General features: G+C 42.6%; 3 protein-coding genes across 3 annotated transcripts; all 3 read left to right on the forward strand.

Moving 5' to 3' along the window:
- Positions 1 to 883: 883 nt before the first annotated feature.
- Positions 884 to 12,898, forward strand: n4bp2 (NEDD4 binding protein 2). Its single transcript, XM_062387945.1, has 16 exons — positions 884 to 1,315; positions 2,475 to 3,507; positions 3,765 to 3,892; positions 4,108 to 4,196; positions 4,496 to 4,572; positions 4,652 to 4,792; positions 5,049 to 7,639; positions 8,285 to 8,370; positions 8,477 to 8,522; positions 8,880 to 9,103; positions 9,213 to 9,337; positions 9,601 to 9,727; positions 10,187 to 10,363; positions 10,576 to 10,744; positions 11,291 to 11,414; positions 11,737 to 12,898. The coding sequence occupies exons 1-16, from the start codon at positions 1,054 to 1,056 to the stop codon at positions 11,780 to 11,782; spliced, it is 5,445 nt and encodes a 1,814-aa protein (XP_062243929.1). The 5' UTR covers positions 884 to 1,053; the 3' UTR covers positions 11,783 to 12,898.
- Positions 12,899 to 13,720: 822 nt separating this feature from the next.
- On the forward strand, positions 13,721 to 17,852 carry rhoh (ras homolog family member H). The gene is made up of 2 exons (XM_062388746.1): positions 13,721 to 13,924; positions 15,611 to 17,852. The coding sequence occupies exon 2, from the start codon at positions 16,069 to 16,071 to the stop codon at positions 16,654 to 16,656; it is 588 nt and encodes a 195-aa protein (XP_062244730.1). The 5' UTR covers positions 13,721 to 13,924; positions 15,611 to 16,068; the 3' UTR covers positions 16,657 to 17,852.
- Positions 17,853 to 22,504: 4,652 nt separating this feature from the next.
- On the forward strand, positions 22,505 to 27,654 carry chrna9a (cholinergic receptor, nicotinic, alpha 9a). The gene is made up of 7 exons (XM_062388743.1): positions 22,505 to 22,550; positions 22,635 to 22,780; positions 23,233 to 23,387; positions 23,752 to 23,932; positions 24,930 to 25,281; positions 25,992 to 26,605; positions 26,688 to 27,654. Exons 1-7 carry the CDS (start codon positions 22,505 to 22,507, stop codon positions 26,856 to 26,858), a joined length of 1,665 nt encoding a protein of 554 aa, XP_062244727.1. The 3' UTR covers positions 26,859 to 27,654.

A 27,654-nucleotide genomic window follows, 5' to 3' on the forward strand; every position in this document is an offset into this window, starting at 1 on the left:
TTGCTTATTTTATTCTCATTTCTATTATTATCCACTATTAGGCAATGCTTCTGCATTACTCAGTATACACTATTTATTGCGTTTACAATGTGATCTTAATTTTTATCTTCACCTATTTTTTTTGTCTTATTTTATCTAATTTATAATTAACCTCTAATAGCCTGGATGCCAGACGAACTTAGCCCCGCCCACAACATTTGAGGTCGGGAAGTTCTGACTAGAATTGTGAGTCTGACCACGTCAGGCTAAACCTCTAATACTACTATGAATATATTGGCAGTGATCATTTGTGTGGTTCAGTTGTGTTTTTTTTATTTGAGTTCCCCTGATCCATGAAATCAAGTCGGAGGAGTGACTGACAGCCATGTGATCTGCAACTTACTTGGAGTGTATGGTGCAACCATTGATCAACTTGCATTTGTCCATTGCTAGTTATTTCAGTATGCACAAATGCCGCCTGAATACCGCACAATGTTGTATAAACTAGCTGAAAACGAATCCTGAAGTATTCACAATTTGAGAAAGCGTTCATGTGTATCAACGTTGATTACTTGCATTTTTAAAGGTTTGACTTTAATCTAAAAATGTCAAGTGTATTTTTAGCTTTAAGCCTTTTTTTCCATGTGAAAGTAATTTTTTTAAATCTTAAATTTAAATCTATTTCCTTATGCTCATACGCTCATAAACAACCGTCTAGTGTCAAATCGACATAAAAAACAACAACAAAGAAAGACACATGTTTGAGTGAAACCACATTTGTTTAGCTCATCAGCAGCTCGTGCACTGGTCAGGAAGGCCGTGTGATTTATTTTGAAAGCTCTGGGCTGATCGCCGGTTCTGGGCTGTGTGTGTGTGTGTGTGTGTTTGTGGGACATCTTGTGTCTCCACCACTTGGAGTGCTGTTACAAATCGTATCCTTCAGTTGATCTCTCAATCGACTCTTCAGGAGAATGTTATCAGCTCCGGGCCACTGTTTCGTAGCTCCTCGGCTACTTGGTTAGCTCTGTGTTAGCCTCTAATGTCAGCACCCGTCAGCGGCACCTCGGGGTCGGAATGCCTCGGAGAAAGAAAAACGGCCAGAGCCCGGCCAGAGTCCCCGGAGGGCCGCCGGAGGGGGCAAGCCTCGGCCACAGCAACGCGGGTTATTCCCGACTCCCTCTGGGATACGACGGCACCATGGCGAACAACTTTTCAACCGGCGACTCGCTGTCAGGCTCCACCATCAAGGAGGAGATCGTTAAGAGCATGCAGGAGATGTTTTCGTACCTGGACCCAGAAGTGATCTACATCGTGCTGTCCGAGTGCGACTTCAAAGGTAGCCACACACCCACACACACGCAAAACCAGGATGTACAGACCTGCCCGTGCGAAGTGTGGTAATGCTAGTTGGGTTTAACTTGGCTAAGCAGTTAGCTAGGTAGCCTGTTAGCCGTGTGCCGTGTCTTAGCACGTGAGATTCCTGCACAGTAAAGGTCCCATGTGTGTTATTGACATTATTGACAGTCGTCCTAAACTGTCCCCTCTTCCACCTGTTGTGCCCGTGTAGAGGAGCTGTGGACACACAATCCATGCTGCTCCAATAATTGTGTGTATAACTTCTCAAGTCAGGGGAAAGCTGCCGCCAGCAGTCATCAAATCATTATCAGTTCAAGCCATTTTCCTGATACCCGTCCTAAGCTGTCTCCACTGGGGACTGACCTGATGTTTACTCAGAGCCTGGGGGGGTGTTACAACAACATCAAACCTTTAAACAAGGTGCAGGCCTTCCTGAACAGCTACAGTACCAGGAGTTCACAAAACGTTACTAAAGAACTACTCAAAACGAAGGACTAGAATACTCTAAAGAGCCTGCATGACACCATCAGGCTGCTTTATTTAAAAGATTACCATGTCATTGAGCAAAGGTGATGGTGAACCTGCTCGGTCACTTAGTTAGAACCGATTGATATCATAATTCATTTCCTTAAAGACATCGTAGTGGTATGCGTTAGAGATCGATAGAGGTCAATAGGCCTGTCACACATTCCTCATGTGCCAGATAAAACAGGAGATTACAAGACAACAATGATCCTCCACCATAAAGAATGTGCTCAATCACGGACCAGTACACATAACATTAAAAAAACTCTACATTATGGAATAGCTGCATTATCACACTCTGAGCTTCTGGAGGCTTCCTTTCCGAGCTGAGTCAGCAGTGCAATACTGGTCGGGACAAATGATCTGCAAGGATGGCACCCTATACGGTCTGCCTGATGGTAGCAGACCCTACACACTGTATAGGGGATGTTATACTACTCCACAAAAGTCTTAATTTGTTATTGTTAGTTTTAGTTTTTACCATTTGTTCTTTCAGAGGAGAGAACAGTGTAAATTCCAACCAAAGCTTTAAAATCAAGCATGAATCACAAGTTGTTGAGGATGATTACTGTAAAATTGACTCTTAAATACTTTTCTGGACGTGTCTGTTCTAGTTGAACATGCGATGGACTCCCTCTTGGAGCTCTCTGTGGCTGCTGAAGGTGCAGCCCCTATTCCTTCTCCTGTCTCTGGCTTTGAGCGCACTGCTGAAGCGCTGCTCAGACCCCAACCCTTTCCTGAACCTCGGCCAGGCCCGGACTTCTCCAAACCATCACAGCAGCCGTACTCTCCACCCTCAGACAATCTCCTGACGGAGGAGCTGGACCTACTAGTGGATCAGGAGCTAGAGACACTGACTGCAAAGCAGGAATTTATTGACGATGAGAGCAGACAGTATTTATCCACTTATGCACCTCTTTCCTCGTTCCCTCTGCCACCGTTCCCACAGCAGCCCCTCCCTGAGCTGCTTCAATCCAGCCTGAAGTCTAGATCCAGAGGACCCTCTGCCAAGCAGCCCTGCGCAGTGGGAGGACTGGAGGAGCACATGTCTCCTTCCTTACCACTCAACGAGCCCAGATCTTGGGATGACGACACCATGCAGGGGCAGCAGTCAGCAACAGTGGTGGATTTCAAACATCTGTTGACAGAAACACCTGCGGACAAGCTGAAGCCTCCTTTAGACCTGGCAGCTTCAGGACGTCCATCGGCTTTCCAGGTGTACAAAAAAGAGACGTCACACGGTCCGTCAGAGGGGGCAGGGATCCCTCCCTCTGATCGGATAGTTGGCGGAGCAAGATCTAAGGTGAACTTGTTGAATCGGGGGCCGCTCGGCTACATGTCATCACCTTGGAACCTGGGGGCGCCAGAGTTTTCTCCCCATATTCAGAGAAACCAGGGACCAACTTTCATTACTCCTGTGGCTCAAACACCCTCCAACTGGCCCAGCCAAACTAGGCAGGCCTCTCCGTGGCTGAGTCATGCTCCTGTCAGTCAAGCGCCTCTCAAACCTTCAGCAACTATTCCAAAGTCCTGGGCCCTGCCTAGTGCTCCACCGATCCCTGCTCAGCACAGTCGGCTTCGTTTGGAAGGGAAGGTGCTCGTGATGCTTCGTGGCGCTCCAGGATCTGGCAAGTCAACTTTGGCACGGTAAGAATGTCGGGATTCTGTTAAAAGACGGTTTGCAGAGGTATCAAAGCCACAGCTCACAGAGTGGAGACTTAGCCACATGGCACGAGCGAAAAGTAATCGGTGCATCTTCAAAAAGAGTCATAATATTAAATGTTTCCAAAAGAATGGCTTCCTTACACAACCGTATTATCGTTGTCATCAATTTGTAGTAAAGCAACAATCACACCCTGTGTTTCCAACTCTTGGTGTGTGTGTACATCTCATTCTCTTTGCAGTGCCTTGTTAGAGCATAACCCTGGTGGAGCTATATTCCGCACTGATGACTATTTCACCCGCCCTGGAGGTGAATATCACTTTGACCCCACTGCTCTAGGGGAGGCCCATGAGTGGAATCACAAACGAGGTAACTAGCACACACACTCAAACACACAAATATTCAAGAAGAAGCTATGCAGCAATAGCAAGTCAACACTTTTATGTGACCTCTAAAGATTTTTAAATCTCTGTTTTGATTGCTGTTGTTTCCCGATGAATGCCATCTGACTGACCACGCTTCTACCAACACAACAAATGTATTGTTTCTCATGGGTTGTCTCTTATGGAAATGTTATCCCACAGCCAAGGAAGCGTTTGAGAGGGGCACTTACCCCATCATCATCGACAATACCAACATGCAGGGCTGGGAGATGCGACCCTACGTGATTCAGGTCAGTTTGCTCGTCAGTAACACACCAGCGCAGGAACAAATCTCATGTGATTCATTCTGCTGTGGCCTAAATAGTTATGGAGAAGAGCTAATCCAGCTAATGCATGACACTGTAAATGGTTTAGGATTTTCTTACACCGACATCAACCCTGTTATAAAAAAACACAGCCTCTTTAATTTGAATGTACTTAACAGTTTGAAAGTTATATTTATAACTTCTAGAATGTGAACATCATGATAACCTTTCTTTTGAGTGATGTTTCTGGACACAGTTCACATACCACCACATATTTGTCCTAGGCGCTGAAACATGGATATAAAGTGCTGTTCCGAGAGCCGGACACGTGGTGGAAGCACAAGCCCAGAGAACTGGAGAGGTGAGAGTTCTTCTCGTCTAAAACAACAACTTAAGTTTTTTTTGTTCAAAAAGGTTTAATCCAGACTTTTTGTCTCCAGACGCACTACACATAATGTGTCAGTGGAAACAATCCGCCGCATGCTCAACGGATATGAGCGCTTCGTTACAGTCCGCTCTATTATGGGCTCACACATACCTGAGTGGAAAGGGCGCCTCCTTCTGGACAACAAAAGCTCACAGTGAGTTTCATTTTTAAAAGTTTGTCTTGATACAAATCAACTTTTAACTCATTTATATTCAAGTGTGTTAATGCAGAAACCTTGTAAATATAATGAACAATGCTCATCTAAAAATATCAAGTGATGAAGTATCCTGCATAATGTGAATCTGTTCCAATACAGTGATTTATTTCTGTTGATTGTCAACCACAGACCAGTATATTGCACACCTCATCGATTATTGCAGTTGAACCATTTGTACCTCTTTTTTCTCTAGGCCGGTGTCCTCCAAAACACCTTGTCCTGATCTGGTTGGGGAACCGGGATTAACTGAGGGTTGTAAGAATCCCCGTACCCAGCTGTTTTCCTCTCTCCCCGATGTGTCATCTATTGGTCGTTCTAGCGAGGGGGGGAAACTAGGAGATAGCACCCACCAATCTACAGGGTCCCTCAATATCCAGCCTGCTGAAAGACCTACTGAAAACCCCAAAATGGCCGGTGACTTGGATTTGGGGGAATTAGATTCTGTGCTGGATGCTCAGTCACAGCTAAATAATTCAGTAGCAGATCAGAGAATCCCGGACTGTATTGTGGAATCAGTGATGAATGAAGATCACAGAAGGGATGAAATACCTGTGGCTTTCTCTGCGTCTATTGGACAGAGGGTGCGGAGAGAAAGGCCGAGCAGGAGGTCTGAGTTTGACGGGTTGGAGCCTGCAGATCTGTTGAAAGATACCAACCAATCAGAGAGTGAGGACAAAGAAGACAAGGCAGGAGGAGTTGATATTGTGAGGGATGTGGAAGAGATGGGAATGCCTAAAATGTTGGATTTTGTAGGCGACTGGCCTTCTGAAGGATCCCTTGACCAGCGACAGATGAGGCGACAAAAAGAAAGAAATAGGAGAGAAGAAGAAAGTGTCCCTCAACAGGTCGATGAAAATGAAATTAAAGTTCAACCTGGGCCTGATATAACAGAGTTTCAGAAGGTTCTGGATCCTCTGCAGACCGGTGAAGGGCCCATTCAGATCAGTTCTACACATTCTTCCTCCCTTTCTTTGAGCTCTGATGAAGAACTAGTGAAAGGAGCGGAGGCAGGTGGCAGAGAAGAAAGGGAGCAAAACATGAACACAAGAGGTGAACTGCCGGACTGTGTGTTAGCCTGGAAAGCATCTGACTCTTCTGGGGTCAGGAAATCCAAGATTGATGAAAGGGAGGAACTTGAACCCGAAAAGGAAGCTAGTAGTTCAGCAGGAGGGAGTAAACAAGGTTCGGACAATGACAGTACACATCCTTCCTCAGCTGTCACTGCTGATTCACTATTTATCCCCAAAACTGCAGAGACAAGTATATGCCAGGATGAAGTCGGAAACCACAAAACTGAAGGTGATGTTGTTACAGAGCCTGGAGATATGGACACTAACAGTAGCACAGGGGATGGTAGAGAGACTGAAGCTGATTGCAGCCTTATTAGCGAGGGCTCTGTGGAAGTAGAAGGCACTACTTTCAGCGGAGGCAGTCAGGAGAGGAAGCAGCGTCCGGGTCGCAGATCGGGGAAGCAGTGCAAGCTCGCCCTCACCTTCACTCAAAACTGTCCTGGATCTTTGTTGAATTCCCCTGAGTCCCCCAATACCACAGCTGAAATTAGACACAGTAGTCAGAGTATAATAAACACAGATATCAAACCTAGCTTGAATCCCAACTGTGATTCAAGCCTTAACCTTAAACCAAGCATTAACCCATTCACGGAGTCCAAATCTGAGGCACACGCGCAGCCGCCTCCTCCCCCTGTTTCTCCGGTAGTCACTGGCTGCTTCACTCAGACTGAACCTCAGGACGTTGCCCTTATGTGGCGTCTGAATCGTCGAGACAGCCCTGACGATGCAATCCTTGCCACATGCAGCCATTTCAAAGTCCTGTATGGTGACGCTTCTCGCTTTGTGCCCGAGAAGTCCCCTGCAACTGTGGCAGCCCTTGCAGGTCAACCCTTCGGCAAAGAGGAGATACTCTACCGTGTGGCGCACGAGAAAGGCACTCAGGTGGAGGAGAAGGAGCTCGGAGGAACTCAAGGTCGACTTGAGAGCTTATGCATCCTAAGCCGTCATTTTAAATTAGTTAGTTTTGATTCATTAGAAGATCTTTATGACAAATGCCATCAGGACCTTGAGTGGACTACGAACCTGCTGCTAGACTCTGAAGAGAGGTTCTTTAAAGAGGAGGATGGCGAGGAGGGGCAGGAGGATGGTGCATCGGGGGAGGATGACCAGAGCACGTCGGCTGTGTGTGGAGGTTTAGACGACATTGTAGAACCCAGGTTTTGTCCTAATGTTTTAAAAGAACGCCTCCCTGAAGATCTGTCAAAGGGAGGAGCAGCTGGGTTCGAGGAGGGTGCTCAGCAGTTAACATCTGGGACTGTTAGTGAGTCAAATGAGAGCATCAGTAATACAGAACTGTCAGGTTTTGAAAGTGTAGCTGCTTCGGTTAAAAACGAAGATCAACTTGATACAACCTCACACTCTGAAAAGAACCCGGACAGAGAACTTGTCCTGCATAAAGCCACAAGAGAGATTGGCCTCATTGAACATGAACTGATCTCAGTACCTGATCAAGAAGGTGGTGCTTGTGGTTTGGGCTCAGATGATGGTGTAATAATTGAAGAGTCAAGGACCGTGGCTGAGGACGAGATCGCCAGCCTGGACGAGGTTCACCGGCTGATGCAGGCTGAGCTAGAGGAGATGGAGAGAGATGAAAAGCGGAGGAAGGAGGAGAGAAGGACGGGACACCTGAACATTCAAAGTGTGGAGCTGAAACTGCCAACTGAGGTGGCGCTACAGCTCACTGAACTGTTTGGTCCTGTGGGCTTAGATCAAGGTAAAGGATTTTGGAATTTTCTGATATCCATTTCTAGTCTGACCTATACAAATTTGGTTTTGGTTGCCCGCAGACAAACAGTGTTGCCCAGATATCAAATCCTACTTCGGATACGTCATTCGATAGCTGTTGGGCTCAGAGATAGTAAAGGACCAGGAATACTATCTCCATTATCATGTTTTAATTAGTCAATTATCACCCAAAAACCACTATCGCGTTGTCATTCACTTAGAATGTGCCCTTTATATTTACATAGGGAGTGTGTATTTTTCCACCGAGCCTGCCATGTTATATCACTATGTTTCTACAGAAGCCCATAATGGACAAACCAAATACAGGCTCAAGAGAGGGCCTGTTTGTTTTTGTCCATGATACCTTGCACCTTCTCCCTCATGCTTGGTAAGGGAGGCTGAGAAGAGGGGATGCAATCTGCAACCTCACCCCTAGATGGCCCTAAATCCTACACACTGGTCCTTTACTGCCTCAAGTTAACAAGGTCTTATGACTGCCTTGTTGTATAAAGGCAACAGTCTGTGTCCCTTATCTGGAACCCTTCACCAAACGTTAAACCAATAAAAATAACTGTCCATGTCCTTCTCTACCTCTGAGCTGATGTATCTGCCCTCTCTGCTCCACTATATTTAGAATCATGCTCCACTGACGACTATGCAGTGCAGATGGACCTGAGTCTGGCTAAGCTGCTCCACCAGAAGTGGAAGGAAACAATCCAGGTGAGTTGTTAGACACAGCGATACTTGATAGTTACATAGTTGCATTTGCCTTGTGTGATTAGAGGCGTCTTTGTTGCTTTATTTGACTGTAAATGTTTTTTTACAGGAAAAGCAGAGACAAGCTTCTCTTTCATTCCACTTGCCTCAGGAAAGTAAGTTCACACAGTCACACACACTCAGCAGTTTAGTTAAGTGTTGTTCTGCTTTGTTCTGAACTCAGTTTTATTTATAAAGCACATTTCAGATGAAAAGCGTAGATGCCATGTTCTCCGCAAATAAAAGCAAAGGCACATTAAATACATGCGATGATTGGGCGAGAGCTGGAGGTACACCCTGGACTGGTCACCAGTGTATAACAGGCCTGACATGTTCTAAATTTGTTGCATTATCCCCATATAAAAACTTCTGTATTCTGTATATGCCTGTACTGCCCTATCAAACAAATAAATAAAAGTATTAATTTATTCGGTTATTCTGAGAAACTGAAATGAGGACCTTTGTATGTTTAGGTTCAGGACACTGGCGTGAATCACAGACGGCCAAACCAGGGCAACAAGAACAAACACACGCAGGACATTTGGTCACCAATGCTGATGGTTACACGTCACTGAGCAGTCCATCAGAGTCCCGTGGTCAGAAGCCGATCATGGACCACTGGAACGTGTTCCGTCAACATGTCTCTCTCAGAGATATCATAAAAGAGGAGCAGGCTTTGCAGGAGAACGTAGAGAAGGTAACACACACACCTGCTCTACCTGTAGACCTTGTTGGAATGACACTATTCTGATCTGCCCTACTCCGTTACACTTATCGTAACTCCTTTCTAACCCTGTTGCTTTCAGACCAGACAAAGTCGTTCAGACCTGGACCTGCGAGATGGAGCCACCTTGGTGAAAGAGAACAAGCTGTTCGCCCTCTTCCCCGCCATTGACAGGCATTTCCTCATGGACATCTTCAGAGACCACAAGTGAGACATGAGTGTATCTTCAAGACTGTGTCTATTTCACACACCAACCACCTTTACCTAGACGATCAGCAGCACATTAATCTGGATGCTACAGTTGAAATTGAATTAATAGGACAACCCAGACATGTTAGTTAATGTTCACAGTTTCTATAATACTCTGAAGTCGGTTCCTGTTTTTCTAATAACATGTTCTAATATATTAGATCTATACGAATGAACCATCTATGTTCCTGACTAATTACTGTGTGTTCATGCTTGTGTAGTTACAGCCTGATGCAGACTGAGCTGTTTCTTCGCTCTCTACTGGACGAAGAACCCGTCAAGACAGTTGTCGCCCCAGAGGCTCCTCGCTCTGACCACCACAGAACAGCCAGCAAGGAGCGGGAAAAGGTCTTCACTCACACACACACACACACACTAACCGAGACAAACAAAATAACAAATTCATGAGCAACAACCATGTATTGTCATGTTTAATCTCTTAAAGGTCGGTATCTTTACTCCATCTGTTGCCTTTTCGCATTTGTTTTTTCATCTTTATTTGTGTTGCTGTATAAATACTTTCAAGATATTTTTACTGTGATGCAATCACCATACACACAATCTTGTGGAAAATGATATAATGACACATGAGTTTATCCACAGTATATCCCAACAGCATAACTGTAGAGAAAAGTGTGCGCCTAAAACCTTATACAAAAATATACCAAGAATCCATTACTGGCAAAAGGCTCTGCCAAAACAAAGCAGAGCAGTTCAAATCAGGTGCAGTGAAGTAAAAAAGGAAAATCCCATAAAAGGGTTGTTTATTCCATTTTCTCATTTTCACTGTGTTCTTTACCTTGTCAGAGGCAGAAGGCCCCGCAGTCGACCGTAACTGACTACCAGGATGTGGAGGACCCAGAATACGACGACTTCAGGGCGGAGGCCAGTCTGCAGAGGAGCCGACAGCTCGAGGGGTTTGCCAAGGCGGCCGAGGCCTTCAAGCAAGGACGCAAAGAAGTGGCCTCGTTCTACGCACAGCAGGCAAGTGGCCGAGGCCGCCGACTGATTTTCATGTTTTTTTCAGCTTTAGTCTTCATTTTTCACCTGAGAACCATTTGGTTGGGTCACATATTTAATAGTTGATGTAATGTCTCTAAACTTTATTAAACAGATTTTCTTTTAGCTTCCTTTTTTCTTTGTATCTATTCATTTATTCACGGTCAGTATATTAATTTGCATCAACCTTTCCTCAGGGACACATGCATGGCCAGCGGATGCGTGAGGCCAATCACCGTGCAGCGGTTCAGATCTTTGAGAGGGTCAACTCGACGCTGCTGCCCCGGAACATCCTGGACCTCCATGGGCTGCATGTAGACGAGGCCATGGAGCATCTGGCCCAGGTCTTGCATGACAAAACCACAGGTATTTAAACAATACACTGTCTTCAGCCGGTATTTCCCCCTTGTGTTTATCGAATGGCATTATTTTACATTCAATCTGTCAGGAGATACTTAACCTAAATTCAAAATCAATAGTTCTCTTTTGTACATTTTCAACATGACATAGCATTGAGTTGAATGCTGTTGGATGGATTTAATAGTTGCAGTAGCACAAAGGAAAACACATCTAGAGATTAGATGTGCATCTTATAACATCACACGTCTACAGTTCTTCTACTTAATTTCCATCTCATCTCTCTGTACTTCTGTACTTATTATCTGAATGAGGCACTAAAGAACATTTGTTACAGTCCCCTGTGTATAAATGACAAAATCTATCACTTGTAGTGATAGTTTAGAGTTTTTTCTTTACTATTGATCAAGCTCCACGAACGCTCCACCATCACATCATCAGGATTACATTTTCAAACTTTACAAACCATCCTCCAGAGACCGAGGATGTAATAATATAGCCTGTATTTGACGATTTGTGTGTTTTGTTCTTCTTCTACCACCTCTGTCTCTGTAGAGAGTCTGCAGGGTCTGTGTCGACCTCAGCTCTCTGTTATCACAGGAAGAGGGAACCACAGCCAGGGGGGCGTGGCCCGCATCCGCCCCGCCGTTATAGACTACCTCACGAACAACCACTACAGGTACAAACACATACACATACACATACACATACACATACGTATGCAAAACACACGTGATGTGTTCATCAAAGCGTGGTTCATCAAAGCGTGGCCTAGGGGATAGAGCGGGTGCTCGCAACAAGAAGGTTGCCGGTTCGAATCCCACTCTATCCCATCTGCATGCCTAAGTGTCCTTGGTAAGATACTGAACCCCTAAATGGCCCCTCATAAATGCTGAGTGTTCTAAAAATGTAAGTCGCTTTGGATAAAAGCGTCAGTTAAATGACATGTAATGTAATGTAATGTAAAAACCCACCTTTTCTGTTATCTCCTCATCTCCCAGATTCACGGAGCCCAAGCCGGGGCTCATGCTGGTCTCTTTGAAGTGAAAGGAATCTGGTTTATTGGATTCGAACTGAAGCTGCTATGAAGGACGACACACACTCACACACACAATCCACATATACAACTGTTACGTTATATACAGTATGATATTCTCATCTTCCTTGTTTCTCTGGCCTGATACTTGTTTTACAGTCCTCCCGTCTCCACTAGTCATGGAGCCGCCAGAAGTCTTATTTAATCTTTAGATTGATTACTTAAGATTTTAATATAAATTCAGAGTTTAATAAGAATATATTTTTCTTTTTTGCGTATAAAAGTGAGCTGTGTTGGCCTGATATCGGACAAATAAGGTTTTTTATACATCTGCAAAGCCCAATTGTATGTACTATATATTTTATAATAATGTTTTATAATGTGGTGTATTTACTTTATGGCTTTTTTAAAGAATGCTTTAAAAAAACCTTATGTTTAAAACGCTACATGCTCAATAAGGCCTTGTTTCATTTTTGAGCTATAATGAAAGTATTTTATGAAGATTCCTACGAATCATGGTTTCTCACTGTCTGGTAGGAGGTTGTTGTCAAGGTTTTTAAATAATATGACATTTTGGAAACACAGTTTAAACTTTGCATCGAGTACCAGCTAATCCTGTATTTTTTTCCCCTCTGTGTCGTAGTGTTTCTGTGTTTGTTGATCAACACGATGTGAGTTTTTCAGACGATCAAAGTCCATAAATAGTTTTGAACTACACATTTTTTAACCTTGGCTGTATATTCTGCAGCAGTCGCCCCCTGGCCTCTGCGACATGCATCTGTTAGTTAACCTATAGCGTAAGACCTTACGCTATAGGTTGGTTATCAAACTCAGGGAATGATTGAATAATGATGCATTTTTTTCTCCTTTGATGCCAGTCTGTCGTTTCCAGCCTGTTCCCTGTTCCTTTGTCTTAACAGCTCTGCCAAATTTTGTAGCAGGTTTAAAATCACCTCTGTTTTTTAAAACTGTGTGACGGCAACAGTGTTGGCCGATTTTACTGGTTGTACATAATATTGTGATCACACGATTGATAAAGAGAAGATTGTATTTTTGTATACATTTGTTCGTGGGTTTTACAGAGAATATTGTACTATGGAATAAAAATATATTTCTTTACAGTTAAACATTTGGTTACATCATTGTTTCTCGTTTTATTTATTTATAGACATTTATACACTTATTTCATCACAATACTGAAAAGTTTGGATTGTAGATTTAGTTCTATAGTAGTTTCTACCCTCGTAAACATTGTGTAAAAGTAGAATTTTGAATAGTTGTTTTAATGGAAGATAATCTAAGCGATTCACCATGAGTTTTGTTGGGTGATGTGGTTATAAAAGTAATACATATATAGGATATGTATCGGAATATACAGAAGCTTATACCAATAGAGCAGTATCAAATAGTTTTATTTCAATGCAGTGCAAAAACACTTAATTAATTTGCTTCTTTTTAGCAATTTATCCAGACTTTAAAATATCAAGCGCCAATTATATTTTTGATTAGGACATCTTAAGAATCATTAACAAATTTCCCAAATAAATATATATATCCGCTGATATCTCCGTATCAGATTTATTTAATGCCCTTATCCTGATATCGGTATAGTGAACCAACACAACAATCCACATCGGTCAGGCTCTAGTTTCTGTTCATTGCTGGGTGATGCAACTCTGTTAACCAGAATCTGTCACTGCTGTGGTCGTGGCTGTAGGCACATTCAGATCGTTCTAAAATCTTGAATCGCGCCTGCAGTGTGCGCTCCTCTGCAGATTGAAGTCGAAGATAAAAGGGCACCAACGCACAAGAAAAAAAAAAAACTGCAGTCATATTGTAAAGTGCAGCTGGTGTGGGGGAGGTGAACATGAACCTGAGCGAGTCGTCCTCACTCCAACAAGCGGATGTGTTGTACTTGTCTTCTCACTTCCCTCCTCTACCCACCATTCTCGACGTTGATCGACAGGTGCAGAAATATTCGGCCTCCGCTGTTAATAATAGATAACTTACTCCAGCTCTGGGGACGTGGTCCTTCTCAATCAGCAGATTTTAAATGAAAGAAAACCCTTCTTTTATTTGGGAGTTTGATTTAAGACAGTTATCTCTTCTTCGGGGTTGTGAAGGGTGTGAAGTCGTCGGAGGCGGCAGAGAAGGTAGTTTTCTTTTATTCTTCTTTGTCCCTTTGTCAATTAGCTGCAGAGGCCTTCAATCTCTCTTCTCTTGTGTTCTATTGTATTCTGTTTCAATAATGTAATAACTGAAAAGCACAATGTGGCCATAAATCTAAACTGGTTTCATTACTTTAAAACGAGAGATATTGAGGATGTGGGCCACTCATACCTTCTCACCAGAATAAAACTAACGTGTAAATAACATTTTAAACTATAAATTTGACTTGTAAGAGTTTGATCAGGTAAATTTAGGATTTCATCTCTTTTTAATCTCTTATTTTTACATAAACGATCTCTGATGGTAAAATGAGAACAAAAACTTAGCTTTTTTTTGTGAAATAATTTGGAAAGCTTTATTTTTGAAAAAGAAAAGGTCAGATTGATGCAGCAGAGAAATTGTACTAAACCATCAATTAAGTTTGTTTCATTGTCGTATTAAGACGATCAAAATGTATTTGTGTCACTGTTTTAAACTCTTCTGGGATCAGATCTTAACTGGATAACAAGGACTAGTTCTTACGTGAGAGTTATGTGAGGCAGACATACCATGTGTAAGAGCTTAATAACATAGCACACACTGATATGTGTTGTTATCCAGCACCTGTTAATATGTTCAGGATCAAGCTGTTAACTCTAGGTCACACCCAAACATTCAAATCTTTACTTCCGTGTTTAAATTGTACTTATGTGATATATTTAATGCTGTATACCCTTACGTTTGGGAGAAATAATAAAAAGCATTAATAAAATGAAGAATTTATGCCATTTGTCACATCTAGTAGGTCAGCAGTTGCTGTTTCTATATCGTTATAGTGATAATCTCTCATTTGTGACACGCACTGTTTCTTATTACAAGGCTTCTACTAAGTCTTTGTTTTCACTTATCCTCATTTTAGGCCTTTAAAAGTGAAATATTTTAAATATTACCTAGATCTGAAATTCATTTAGGTCAGTCTCAGTTATGTTGGTGTTCAATCAATGCTTATTACATTGCACTTATTTGTTTATATAATTTGGCGTGTCTGCGTGTGTTGTAGTTCTCTCTCAAGAATTATTAGCACGCTGTAATTGAAACTACAAACAAGACCATTCTTCTGTCCTCTTGTTTGGTTTAGAAAATGGCTTTAAATTCTTGTTTTGTTGATGAAGAAGATGGTTTGTATTGAGAGAATTAACTAAATCCCAAGAAAAAAACTGATAACTGATCATCTACAGACACCCCGGTCAGAACTGATCTCAGTACACTCAGCGTGGCTGTGGGAAACCCAATGGAGACTGTCTCTGTAGTTTTGGGGGCTTACGCAGTGTTTCGAGGGTTAGTCTCTACATGGCTACTTCGCCTTATCTTTAATAATGGGGAAGTGTAAGTAATTCTGGAACTCTGATATTCCTTCTTTTCAGTCGTACTTGACACAGGTCTTAAATTCCATTCATTATGCTCTTACAAAGTCTATTTAACTCGTTGGAACCTGCAGTAGCCCTGTATTAAGAGCTAGGCTGTTGCTAGCTACCATGGTAGGTTGTTTGAGACGAATCTGGAGAAACATACATGTAACGTTTCAGTGAAATGACAATGTGCCGAACAGTGTTGACCATTCTGTCACTTTAACAAAACTTCATAATATTCATAACATCCAATTTCCTCCCTTCATCTCTGTTCCGGAGCAGATTTTTCCTGTTGAGTTCTGAGAGGTTGGATCTGTGTACACAGAATGCCTCTAAGAGAGAAGGACCAGAACCTGAGCACCGCACTGCAGAGATCCAGCAGAGGAGCTGCGAGCTGCGGACCCCAAGCTGCGGGCCCCAAGAGCCGAGAAGATATGTGAAGCGTGTACAAAGGCCACTGCTGGAGAACTGCACATCCCTGTTGTGTACCTAAGATGTTTAAGGACTTTTAAAACAGAGACATCAGAGTTCTGTTTAAACAAATGACAGGATTGGAAGTACCACAAGGCCGAGCTGCAAATCAGTTGCTATGAAAACTGCTGCCTGTACGTGGAAGTACAGCACACACACTGATTAAATACTTTGTGAAACTTGTGATTATCCACGTGTACAAGTTACGGAAAAGCTGCCCCCTGAGATTAACTCGAAACAACCACGTCCAGAGATCACCAGTGTCAGCCATGAATGACCTGGGGGAGATGTCAGTGAAGTGCGTCCTGGTTGGGGACAGTGGGGTTGGCAAGACGGCCCTCCTGGTCCGCTTCACCTCAGAGACCTTTCCGGACACCTACAAGCCCACAGTGTTTGACAACACAGGGGTGGAGGTGTACATGGACGGTGTTCAGATCAGCCTGGGCTTGTGGGACACGGGGGGCAATGATAACTTCAGACAAATCCGCCCGAGATCGTACCAGCAGGCCGACATCGTCCTCATCTGCTACTCCGTGGCCAACCCCAACTCGCTGGCCAACGTCCAGCACAAGTGGATGGCTGAGGTTCGAGAGAACTTGCCCAGGGTGCCCGTGCTGGTTGTGGCCACCCAGACGGACCTTCGGGAGACGGGGGCCCATCGGAGCGGCTGTATCTCAGCAGCGGAGGGGAGACGCATGGCTCAACAAGTCCACGCCAAAGGCTACCTGGAGTGCTCGTCCTTGAGCAACCGGGGCGTGCAGCAGGTCTTTGAGTACGCAGTGCGGACGGCTGTTAACCAGGTCAGGAAACAGGCCAGGAGACGCATGTTCAGTGTAAACCAGTGCAAAGTCTTTTGACCTTTGACCTCTGACACGGCGGATTGTCTTGAACTGTCATGACACGACTCAATGTGTGCTACTGTTCAAACTCAGAGGGACCTTGTCTAAGCCTAAGCCTTGGGCAGAGTTGAATTTGTTTTACCCTTTCTCACTAACAGGATCACTGATGATACTCCTAATCAGCCATCATGCAAATGATTGAGTGGAAATGACACTTTGGTTTGCTCAATGGTGTGAAGTTAGAAGTGAGTCGACTCTTCTGATCTGTTTTTAAGCAAACAACAATAACTTTCACGGAGATACTTCAAGTGGGGCATCCCAGGATCTTTTGTCAATACCTTTACTAAAATTCAAGCATTTTAAGCTTTGATGGTGATGTAGATAGCGTGTCGTTTTTCTAATTGTTTTACCAATAGCTCAGCCGTGCAGTGATGAAGACTATGTGAGTCTGGAGCTTGATCGGCAAATTAACTTAGGAATTTCAGCGAAAACCAAATGTGTGTCTTTATCAGCACAAATAAAATGACACAACCAGCTGTATGGAGCTTTTAATGTGATTTACCCATTTGACTAAATCAAATGAGGAAAGTTAATGTCTTACGCTCCGAGCTGAAATCAATAAAATTCAATAATAATTTAATGGTGCGTATATGTTCTGCCACTTGTCAGTTACGTCTTTATTTAAATAAAAGTATGTTAGCGTGGTTGTTGGCTCGGAGAGTCCAAAGGGACAGTTTCACTGTACCAGGCTCAACATGAAGCATATTCTCATATTTTCTTCTTAGATTAGATGAGACTGGGAGATGAACTGTCAATAAGGTCCTAAAGTAGATGAACAGGCCCACATGATGAAATGTTTATTCAGACATCGGTACACATGTTGTATCAGCCATTAAGAAAATGACCTCGATTATTTGTCCTGAAAATGAACAAAAAATATTTCTAGAGATTTATTCAGAAATGTATCTTATATTTTCAGAGAAATTTAAAATAAAGAAACATAAAACATTAACAACAAAAATGTTGAGACATAACGGAAACCTGTCACATACAGTGGATTTCTTTTTTTATTTTTTTTTATTTTTTATTGACCTGTATACCTCCTTTTGGAATTATTGTTAAACTATATATGTGTCTGGCAAACTGTCTCTGTTGTCATCTGTTCCTGGATTTTTTCTTTTCATGTGATGAATTAAAACTAACTAAACTAATATTAAGGTTCGAGGTGAAACATCTCAAACTTGGAATACCATCGATTCACCTTCTGTTGTGATCCATTGCCTCCCTCTTATTTATACACTTTTTACATGAACATGTGATCTACTGTGTGCGAATTGTGCTACTTTTTTCACACAAATTTTATTATACTAAATGTCAAATGTACATAGATACACGTTTTACCACATACATTTAATATACAAGACATATACAGAACGATATATTACACTACCACTTCTTGTCGTACAAACATAATTTTTTATATTTAATTACAAATAATTTAAATGTACATACGAAAGATTCTTACATTTACGTGTGTAAATTTTTTACATTTTTAATGACAAGTGTCCCATTATTTACTTGGATTTTTCCCGGCTCTTTTTTCAGTTGGTGGATTAATTTTGTTCGTATAAATTTAAATTTTAGAGAAGTTAGCAGCAAGTGGCTTGTGTGTGTCTCTCTCTCTCTCTCTCTCTCTCTCTCTCTCTCTCTCTCTCTCTCTCTCTCTCTCTTTCCTCTCTTTCCTCTCTTTCCTCTCTCTCTCTCTCTCTCTCTCTCTCTCTCTCTATCTCTCTCTCTTTCTCGCTAATACACACACACACCATTTTATATCAACATATAGATATGTGGCTTTGTCAATACGCATGTCAAAGCACAACCTGGATGAAAACTATTCTGTGTCCAATGTTCAATGTTATAACTGAATGATAATTAAAGAGAGCAGGAACAGGCTAACAACCAGGAGAAAGAGCTCAGAGGAGCTGCTCCTTCCTCCTCTCACCTCCTCCTGCTCTGTGTCTCTATACATCATGTGGTGTTCAGAGGCGCTGAGGATGAGAAGCTTTTCAAGGATATGCTGAAAGACAAAAAAACCACATCCCAGCACACACACAAACAAGTACGATGTACAGTTAAACTTGTGCAACACACACAGCGACTTGTTCCCTCATTCAGTCTCTGAAAACACAAACACACACACACACACACACACACACACACACGCTTACAGATGCTTTTACATGTTATGAAAAGTCTACTGCTTGATGTAGTATGGCATGAAAAAATCACTGTTATTAATTTTGGGAAGTAAAACATTTAAAATCATTTTACCATAATTAACATATACGTTTTTTTTTTGTGCACTTAAGGCTGCTTCATCTGACACATGTGGCAATTTTGAGTATGTTCCAGTTTATTCACAGATCATTTCTCACTTAAATACTTATCAAAGAACAAGTGTAAGTACATATTTGAATGTTTGCATGTTGGTTATATTGGAGTAACAAGTGACAAAGAGCAACGCTTCAGTGTGACGCCTCATCATGTTTGACTGTGGTCAGATCTCTCATCTCTCACTGTGCTCTCTCTCCCACACCTACCACAACGCCTTATCCCTCCTCGCTCTCTCCATCTCTCTCTTTCTCTTTCTCTTACACACACACGCACACACACACACACACAGTGTCGAGCCACTTCACAGCCAACAGGTAGTTGCACTTCATTATCATGGGCCTCTGATGTGTTATGCAAGGAGGTGCTAAACAGGCCTTTTCTTGCAGCAGAGACATTTTGACATGTCGTAACACGAGAGTCATGGTTGTAAGTAAGAACATTAATAATAATGGCTGGTTTGCATTTCAGTGTTGTTAATTTAACTCTACGACACGGTGCTGTCTCTCTGACATGGCTTTTGTTACAGATGAATTGACGAGAGACGTTCTTATTGTCACTCTTCACTCTCCATTCCTGGACTTTTCCTGCACAGGCGGCAACAAGAACCTATATCAACTTCTCCTCATGGCACAGTCAATGAATCCCAGCGCTGTTTCATGCATAGGTACGCCCTCAGGTTCGCAGGCTTACACAAAAACTACTGGATGAAACTCGGTGGGATAATGAAGTATGGGTCTGGAAAGAAGCCTTTAACTATTGGTGCGGATCTGGATTGGGGGGCCAGATCCTGGAAAAAGATTTAACTGTCTTTACCAAAGAAAGATTGAGATTTCTCACAAATAATTAACAGATTCCTGATGACTTTTTTTTAACGGGACTGATGTTTATGAGTGTGTGCAGTTTAGTTCAAATCAATATAAATGAATTTAAATTTGGTTTCATAAAGGGAAAAGTGTAAACATTTTGATTAACCGGACTTTAAAACAACAAACATAGTCCATATTCTATATTTTTGTTACTGTGAACAAACCCTTTTTAAGTCCAGAACAAACGTGGTTCAGTCCTTCTTTTAATACTGTTAAGTTTTATTTTGTTTTGCTCAGGTTACAGAGTTCACTAAACTAGGACCTGAATAGTTATTAATAAAATGAATGTGTTCAAGATTCCACGTGAGCTGTGGCTGTGTCTGAAATCCCTCACTAGTCACGATAGTCCTCAACATAGAAGTCACTATATAGTGAGTAGGTAGTGAATAAGTGGTTGAATTTGGACACCGCCATTCACTGGATAAATAGATTTCAGCCATCTTCTATTTTATTGTTTTAAACCGTGGTTTTCCTTCTGTAGCGAGTCAAAAAGGAGCGGGTGACCCAGAGCGACAACATGGCTTATTGATGTAGTTTTAACTGTTGCTGGACAAACAGTGGAAATCTATGTCATCGAGGAATCACTCTTACATCATTGGTTCTTTATTGGACTCTTTTAACAGGATTTAATTAGTGAGGTCCCTAATAAAGGCAATTACTGATCATTGTTGGCGGGCAATGATTGTGTTCGTCAAGCACACCACACACACACACACACACACACTAACACACACAAACAAACACACACACACACACACCTCAGTTTATCTCTCACTGTCTCTAACTCGCTCTCTTTCCTTTTCTGCCTCTGTTTCTCCCCCATTTACTGCACACACACACACACACACGCACACACACACTCACATACACAGACACACACATACACACACACACACACACACACACACACACACACACACGCACACACAGGAAACACCTGTCCTGTGCGAGCTCAGCACCACAGAAACTATGTGACACATTCACACATCACATCATGTGCCTGACGCTGTAGAGTTGAAACATGATCAGAACAGTTTAGTAGATCATTTTTTCGGCTGCATCCTTTGTTTGTTTCTCTATTATTTATTCGTGTCAGCTGGTATCGGACTCTGAAACTGCCTCCTTCACCCTCGAGGTCAAATGTATCCAGTCGGTTCCATCAGCTAAACCATCATCAGATCTCCGGCCTAGATGTTGTTAATTGATCACTTACATGCAGCTTCGCCCCCCCTCACTAGCTTTACAACTGCTGTGGTTAAACCTTTTCTTAACTCCATAGAGTTGTGTCTCAGCAGCTTTCAGGCCAGATATCTGTAAAGAATCTTTTTTAATATTGTGACATCTGTCTCTCTTTGTTTGGATTTTCTCAACAATCAATCCTCTCATTGACTTCAAAGTTGGCGGAACCCACAGCAGCACAGTGTTGGCTGTGGATCTTTGAGTGGTTGTTGAGAAAATGAGACGGGCCGAGATTTTTTACAGCAATCTGTACTCAGTGTTACAGAGGTGACTATTTGTTTCTATTGAAGTGAGACACAACCCACAAAGGTCACATTCAGGTACACCACACTGGTATGATGATGAAGGGGCCTCTACCTCTATCTGAAAGTCTTTGTTTGTTTGAAGAGCTAGAAACTGAATGAGCACTGGGGCAGAATAATAATGTGCTAAAAATTAAGCAGATAAAGCAGTGAATGAAAGGGCTATGGATTTGATGGGTTTTATGATATGTGTGCGTGAATGAGTGACCTTGAGGGGTCGCCATGAAACATCTATAAATGTATAAAAACTGTCCATTTAACATTATATAATAACACAGGCCTACATTTAAGCTCATAACATGACAAGAAACCTAAATAAAACAGTTTCATAACACACACAGAGAGGGGGAAATCTTCTCTTATCACTGATCCACAGCCAGTTTACAGCTTTCTGTGCTTGTGTTAAAGAGTTCCGTTTACAGTATGAAACCTGATCCTGGATCTGTGTTATGTCCGTTGCCACGTGACACGCATGACACGTGTCACATCACCTTTGACATGTCTGTGGGTGTCCATCTTGAATGACCACGAGTTAGAGCATGGGTAATAAAGTGTCATTATGTGTGTGGGACTGACACGTGTCATTAGCCATGTAACGCAGTAAGGCTGTGTATGTATGTGTGTGTGTGTGTGTGTGTGTGTGTGTGTGTGTGTGTGTGTGCGTATGTGGTCATGTACACAAGTGGATAGGGCCTTAGGTGTTGCATTTCACCTATGTGCGATATTTGATACTGCAGTGTGTGTGTGTGAGTGTAAGTGTGTGTGTGTGTGTGTGTGTGTGTGTGTGTGTGTGTGTGTGTGTGTGTGTGATAGCCCCAGGTCCTGTTCCCGAGCAGCGATCGCCCACAGAGGGACAGTGACAAAGACGACCAGCGACTAACAACCAGTGAAGCGTTCAGAGCCTCTGACAGGATGTACGATTTCGAGAATTGTTCCTGTGGTCTGGTCTCGCTCGACCTCTGAAGAGCAGGATGAAGATCAGAAGAGAGTGACGCTGGATTTGGACTCCGGCTCTCTCAGCGAGTGCTCGTCTGAATAATTGATCCCTCAGCTTGTGGCTGGTGGAAAATGAGGAAGGCAACGCTGATGGTTTGGATCAGCCTTTTGGTGCAAGGTCAGTTCTGCGTGACGGATCGTTCTGATATTTGTTCTTCATCCGCTGTGCCAACCTTTGTGAGATGCTGTCGCCCCCTCTCAGTCTCCCAAGGTGCCCAGGGTCATTATGCCCGCAAGCTTCTGAACGACCTGATGGAGGACTACACCAACGCTCTGAGACCTGTGGAGGACACAGACAGAGCCCTCAACGTGTCGCTGCAGATCACGCTGTCACAGATCAAAGATATGGTGAATACTTACATGTAACCCTTTAATCACTGATAAATCTCTTATCATGCTCCGATTTGTTGAGAATCACAGCCGGCCCTAGAACTTTGGGAACCTAATTCAAATTTGACTGAGGGCCCCTCTGACTATCATGCTTTCTTACCACATAAAGTACAGAAAGAACATTTCATTTTTAAGTTCTGTTAAAACATTTTTACTATGAAGGCTATTTATAACAGTATTTATTTGAAGTCTAAAGACAATATACCATATGCATATATTTTGTACCTTCTTGTTTCAACTTTACAGAACTTTACAATAGTAATGTATCGTTTTGTATTGTTGTGCTCTAATATTCAGGAACAACCTGCAAGTTGGATGTGAACACTGTCTCTCTCAGTAAATGTTTGTGTGTGTGTCTATGTGTGTGTGTGTCTGTGTGTCTGTGTGTATGTGTGTATGTGTGTGTGCAGGATGAGAAAAACCAGGTTCTAACCACGTACCTGTGGATCAGGAAGGTCTGGTTCGATGCTTACCTGAAGTGGGACAAGGAGGACTATGACGACCTGGAGATGATCAACATCCCCAGCGACCTGGTTTGGAAGCCGGACATCGTCCTCTACAACAAGTCAGTAACACTAGAGACAGATATGACATAAGGCACAATGATAGGCAATAAAAAAAGATAACAACAGAGAGGGAGGTAGAGAAAAAGAGTTAATGAAAACAAGTGAAACTATGGAACTCATTAGAGCACACTCACCTGGATCTGCACCCTGTTCCTGGTTTATGTAATGGGTTCTCCCCTGACCCATACCACATCCTTCCACCAGGTTCCATGGTAATCCATCATGTTCTTTTTGCGCAATCTTGCTCACAAACCAACCAACCAACAAATGGACACAGGGTGAAAACATAACCTCCTTGGCAGAGGTATAAAAGTGAAAGAAGTGTATTTACAAATGTGTCCTCTTCCCTTCATGTGTGTATAGAGCAGATGAGGATGCGTCAGATCCATCCAGCACTAACGTAAAGCTGCGTTATAATGGAGAGATCATCTGGGACTCTCCGGCCATCACAAAGAGCGCATGTGTGGTGGACGTCTCCTACTTCCCCTTCGACAGTCAGCAGTGTAACCTCACCTTCGGCTCCTGGACCTACAATGGAAACCAGGTGATTATAAACAGGGTGATGTGGGGTGAATACGAGGAAACCAAACCATGTTATATTCCCAGGTTAAAAGAGGTCTAATATGTAGAATATGGTACAGTCTCAGGGCTCAAGGAGGTCTCACCCTTGAAAGTGAAACAACAAATCCACTGACCCTCTTAAAATGAGGCCTCGTTTCTTTCCAGGAAGTTTTTTTTACTGCTTATTCAGCACTCTCCATTTGTTGAATATTCATTTGTATGTGTGTCATTGGCTGCCATTAAATTTAGGATCAATCATAGGTTTCTTTCATTAACTTTTAGAGCTCAGCACATTCCGGCGTCCAGCTATATTAAGGAGCAACAAACTCAATATGCTTCAAACCGTAATCTTAAATCTTACAACTAACCTTTTTGCGAGAAGCACCTGTTTTTAAAGTATTGCTTGAAACATTTCTTTATAAGAAAGCCTGATTTTGAATAGCTTTTTAAGGATGTTGTTTGTATTTTCTTTTTTGGAATCTTAATTTTAATATTATCTTGTTTAATTCTGCTTTTTTTATTCCTATGTATTTTTTAAAGCCCTTTGCAACCTTGTTTAGATAAGTGCTTTGAGATTTTTAAGTTTTATTATCAACATTATTATTATTTATTGTGTTGTTGACAAAATAGTTGACCGAATGTCAAAGAATCGTTTTCCATTTAATAATTTGGCTGAACCAACATTTCAATGAATATTATCCATTTAGGATTTGTTGCATGATTAATGTTTTTTTCTTGAATGTCTTGTCCTCCATGTTGTTCCTTGTTAATTTCTGCTAATACAGAATTTGTAGGTTCAGTTTTTCTGTTTGGACTTGTAATCACTACTGACCCTGGACCAACCATATGCAAACTTTAAGAACTTTTAAAGTTTTTTCCTCCCATGTGTAACTAATTGGGGATTTTACGTAAAAATGCATATGAAATGATCATATTTCTGTCACTTATATTCCAAAATCTTCATCATACCCTCTTAACAGGTGGACATCAGTTTGGGCATGGACAGTGGAGACCTGTCCGACTTCGTGGAGAACGTGGAGTGGGAGTGTCACGGCATGCCCGCGGTTAGAAACGTCATGATGTACGGCTGCTGCTCGGACCCTTACACTGAAATCACCTATACCCTGCTGCTGAAGCGCCGCTCCTCTTTCTACATCTTCAACCTGCTCCTGCCCTGCTTCCTCATCTCGTTCCTCGCCCCGCTGGGCTTCTACCTGCCCGCCGACTCCGGGGAGAAGGTGTCCCTCGGGGTCACGGTGCTGCTGGCCCTCACCGTGTTCCAGCTGCTGGTGGCTGAGAGCATGCCTCCTGCGGAAAGCATGCCCTACATAGGTTCGAATTACTTGGTATTAATCAACTATAAAAGCCCATTTCCACCAGGGAAGGAATGAAAGAAAAATCTAAGAGGTCAGAATTATAAGATACAAGGTCACAATGTTGATATTGTTATCACTGTCACCTCAAAGTAATCAAACATTTCACTGGTGACCCTCTATATGAAGTTTGCTAGTTCCCCATGTGCCTGTGTTGGTTTTAAGTTCCCAGTTCCCTCCACAGGGAGGACTCAAACACAGGCAAGGAAACAAAGTGAGGTTGATTCTGATAAAACATGAAACAGCTCAGACAGAAGACAAAACAACTCAGGAGGTGCAGTAAATTTGAAGTGAGGTTATCAAATACAACAAACTATAAACTGGGATTGAACTGGGAAACATGGGAGTAACACAAAGGACTGAAACAAACCAAACTGACAAGACAGAGGGAAAAGAGACTTTATACACAAGGGAGGGATTATTGAACACATGAGGACAATTACAGATGATCACCAAGGACAGGAAACAGGACAGGAAGTGAAGTAAGAGACAAGCAAGGAAATAAGTTCCTAAATAAATAGTTTTAAATTCAGTTTTCAGCTACAATAAACTAAAATGAAATAAAAAAAAAGATAAAAATAAAGCAAATTAAAGTTGAGATAAAGTAGTTATTGATGATAAAAGAGATGATAAATAATAAAAAAAAAAAATCTGTGTTTTCTTCCTAAGGAAAATATTACATAGCCACGATGACCATGATCACAGCTTCTACCTCTCTCACCATCTTCATCATGAACATTCATTTCTGTGGCGCTGAGGCCAAGCCCGTCCCACACTGGGCCAAAGTAGTCATCATCGACTACATGTCCAAAATCTTCTTCGTCTACGAGGTGGGGGAGAACTGCACGACACCGCAGAGCGAGAGGACCCCACTGTACCCCGAGGAGCCATTCAATGACATTGGCTGCCACCAGGAGAATTGTCTTCAAGATGACCTCTACCACCACGATGGTGAGGTGTACAAGTACAGCAACGGCCACAGCGTGCACCATAACGGTAAGCATCACAAACACCGTGCAAACGGCAGTGCCAACAGCAGGAACCAATGTCACTACAACAACCACAACAACCACGCCTCCCGACTGGAGAGGGGTGAGGCAAAGCGAGAGCCCGCTCAGCACTTCAACCACATCAGGCAGGAGGAACTGGACTATCAAGCCCCTCCACATCCCACAAACCTCCAGCACCTCAACCGGGTGATGAAGGAGCAGCTGCTGTATCCCACAGAGAAGCTTCAGGTTCCATCCTGTTCCTGCTGCTGCCCCTGCCTCCAACATAAACAGGTACGTCATCACTTTGCCCATGTATCTGATTACTTTCCTCTGAGACTTTTATCAGTGTGTCATCTATCGGACTCTTCCTCAGGTGGTGAAGAACATCCAGTACATTGCCAATTGCTTCCGCGAGCAGAAAGCGACGTGTGTCAAGGCAGCAGAGTGGAAGAAGGTTGCCAAGGTGATGGATAGGTTTTTCATGTGGATCTTCTTCTTCATGGTCTTCCTCATGAGCATCCTCATCATTGCCAAGGCATCCTGACGTCCTCCTCTTCCTCCTCCTCTGTCATCCTCCTGGACCTCAGTGTTACTCCAGAGTCATTTCTTGTGTACAAAGAGATTGCATGTGATACGTCAGTGTTGTGCTTTGTGTGAATCTGTGTGCGTGATTGTGAAGGTTAAATGTTTTTATTTTCACTTTGACACAAAGGGGACAAAGTCACTGAGCACAAATCATCCATTCAACCACACACACGCTCACACAAAGACAACTTCATCAAGGCCTCTGTGATAGTAAAGATCAGGTCTGCTTGCATGTGTCACGGAGCAGTGGAGCGGTAAGACAATCTAGGCCTCGCCTCGAACATGCATGGACACTCCATTATGGATGAGCTAACATCCAGCTATAGGTGTTACATTACTTACACTACCTTTAAAGCAGCCGGAGGATACTCGAGTGCATCACAGAGAGAGTAGAAGCAGAATGACTTCATGTATTAAGCAACCTGGTGGTTGATGAAAATAGTGCACAGGTCAGTGAAGGTGGGAATCACACGTGTGTTACAGTGAATAGCATTACATGGTTAAAGCCATTATAAAGCTGATTTTAAGGTGATGCTCTAGATGTCAGAGATGAGTGTCGAATACTTGAAAGTTGTTAAAATACTTGAATTTGAGACTTAAAGCATGAAAAGATCATTCAATTTTTAACTCAACAATCAGGTGTTGAAATCTAACTCCAGAGAATGACTTCACTCAACTGTTGACTTACCTACACTTTGCTTATTGTCCTGTAAAAAACATAAAGCTGTGATATCTTGTTATTAAAGCAGGTCTTA

Source organism: Platichthys flesus, chromosome 5 (genome assembly GCF_949316205.1).
Source record: "Platichthys flesus chromosome 5, fPlaFle2.1, whole genome shotgun sequence".
In the NCBI taxonomy this organism is placed as follows: Eukaryota; Metazoa; Chordata; class Actinopteri; order Pleuronectiformes; family Pleuronectidae; genus Platichthys; species Platichthys flesus.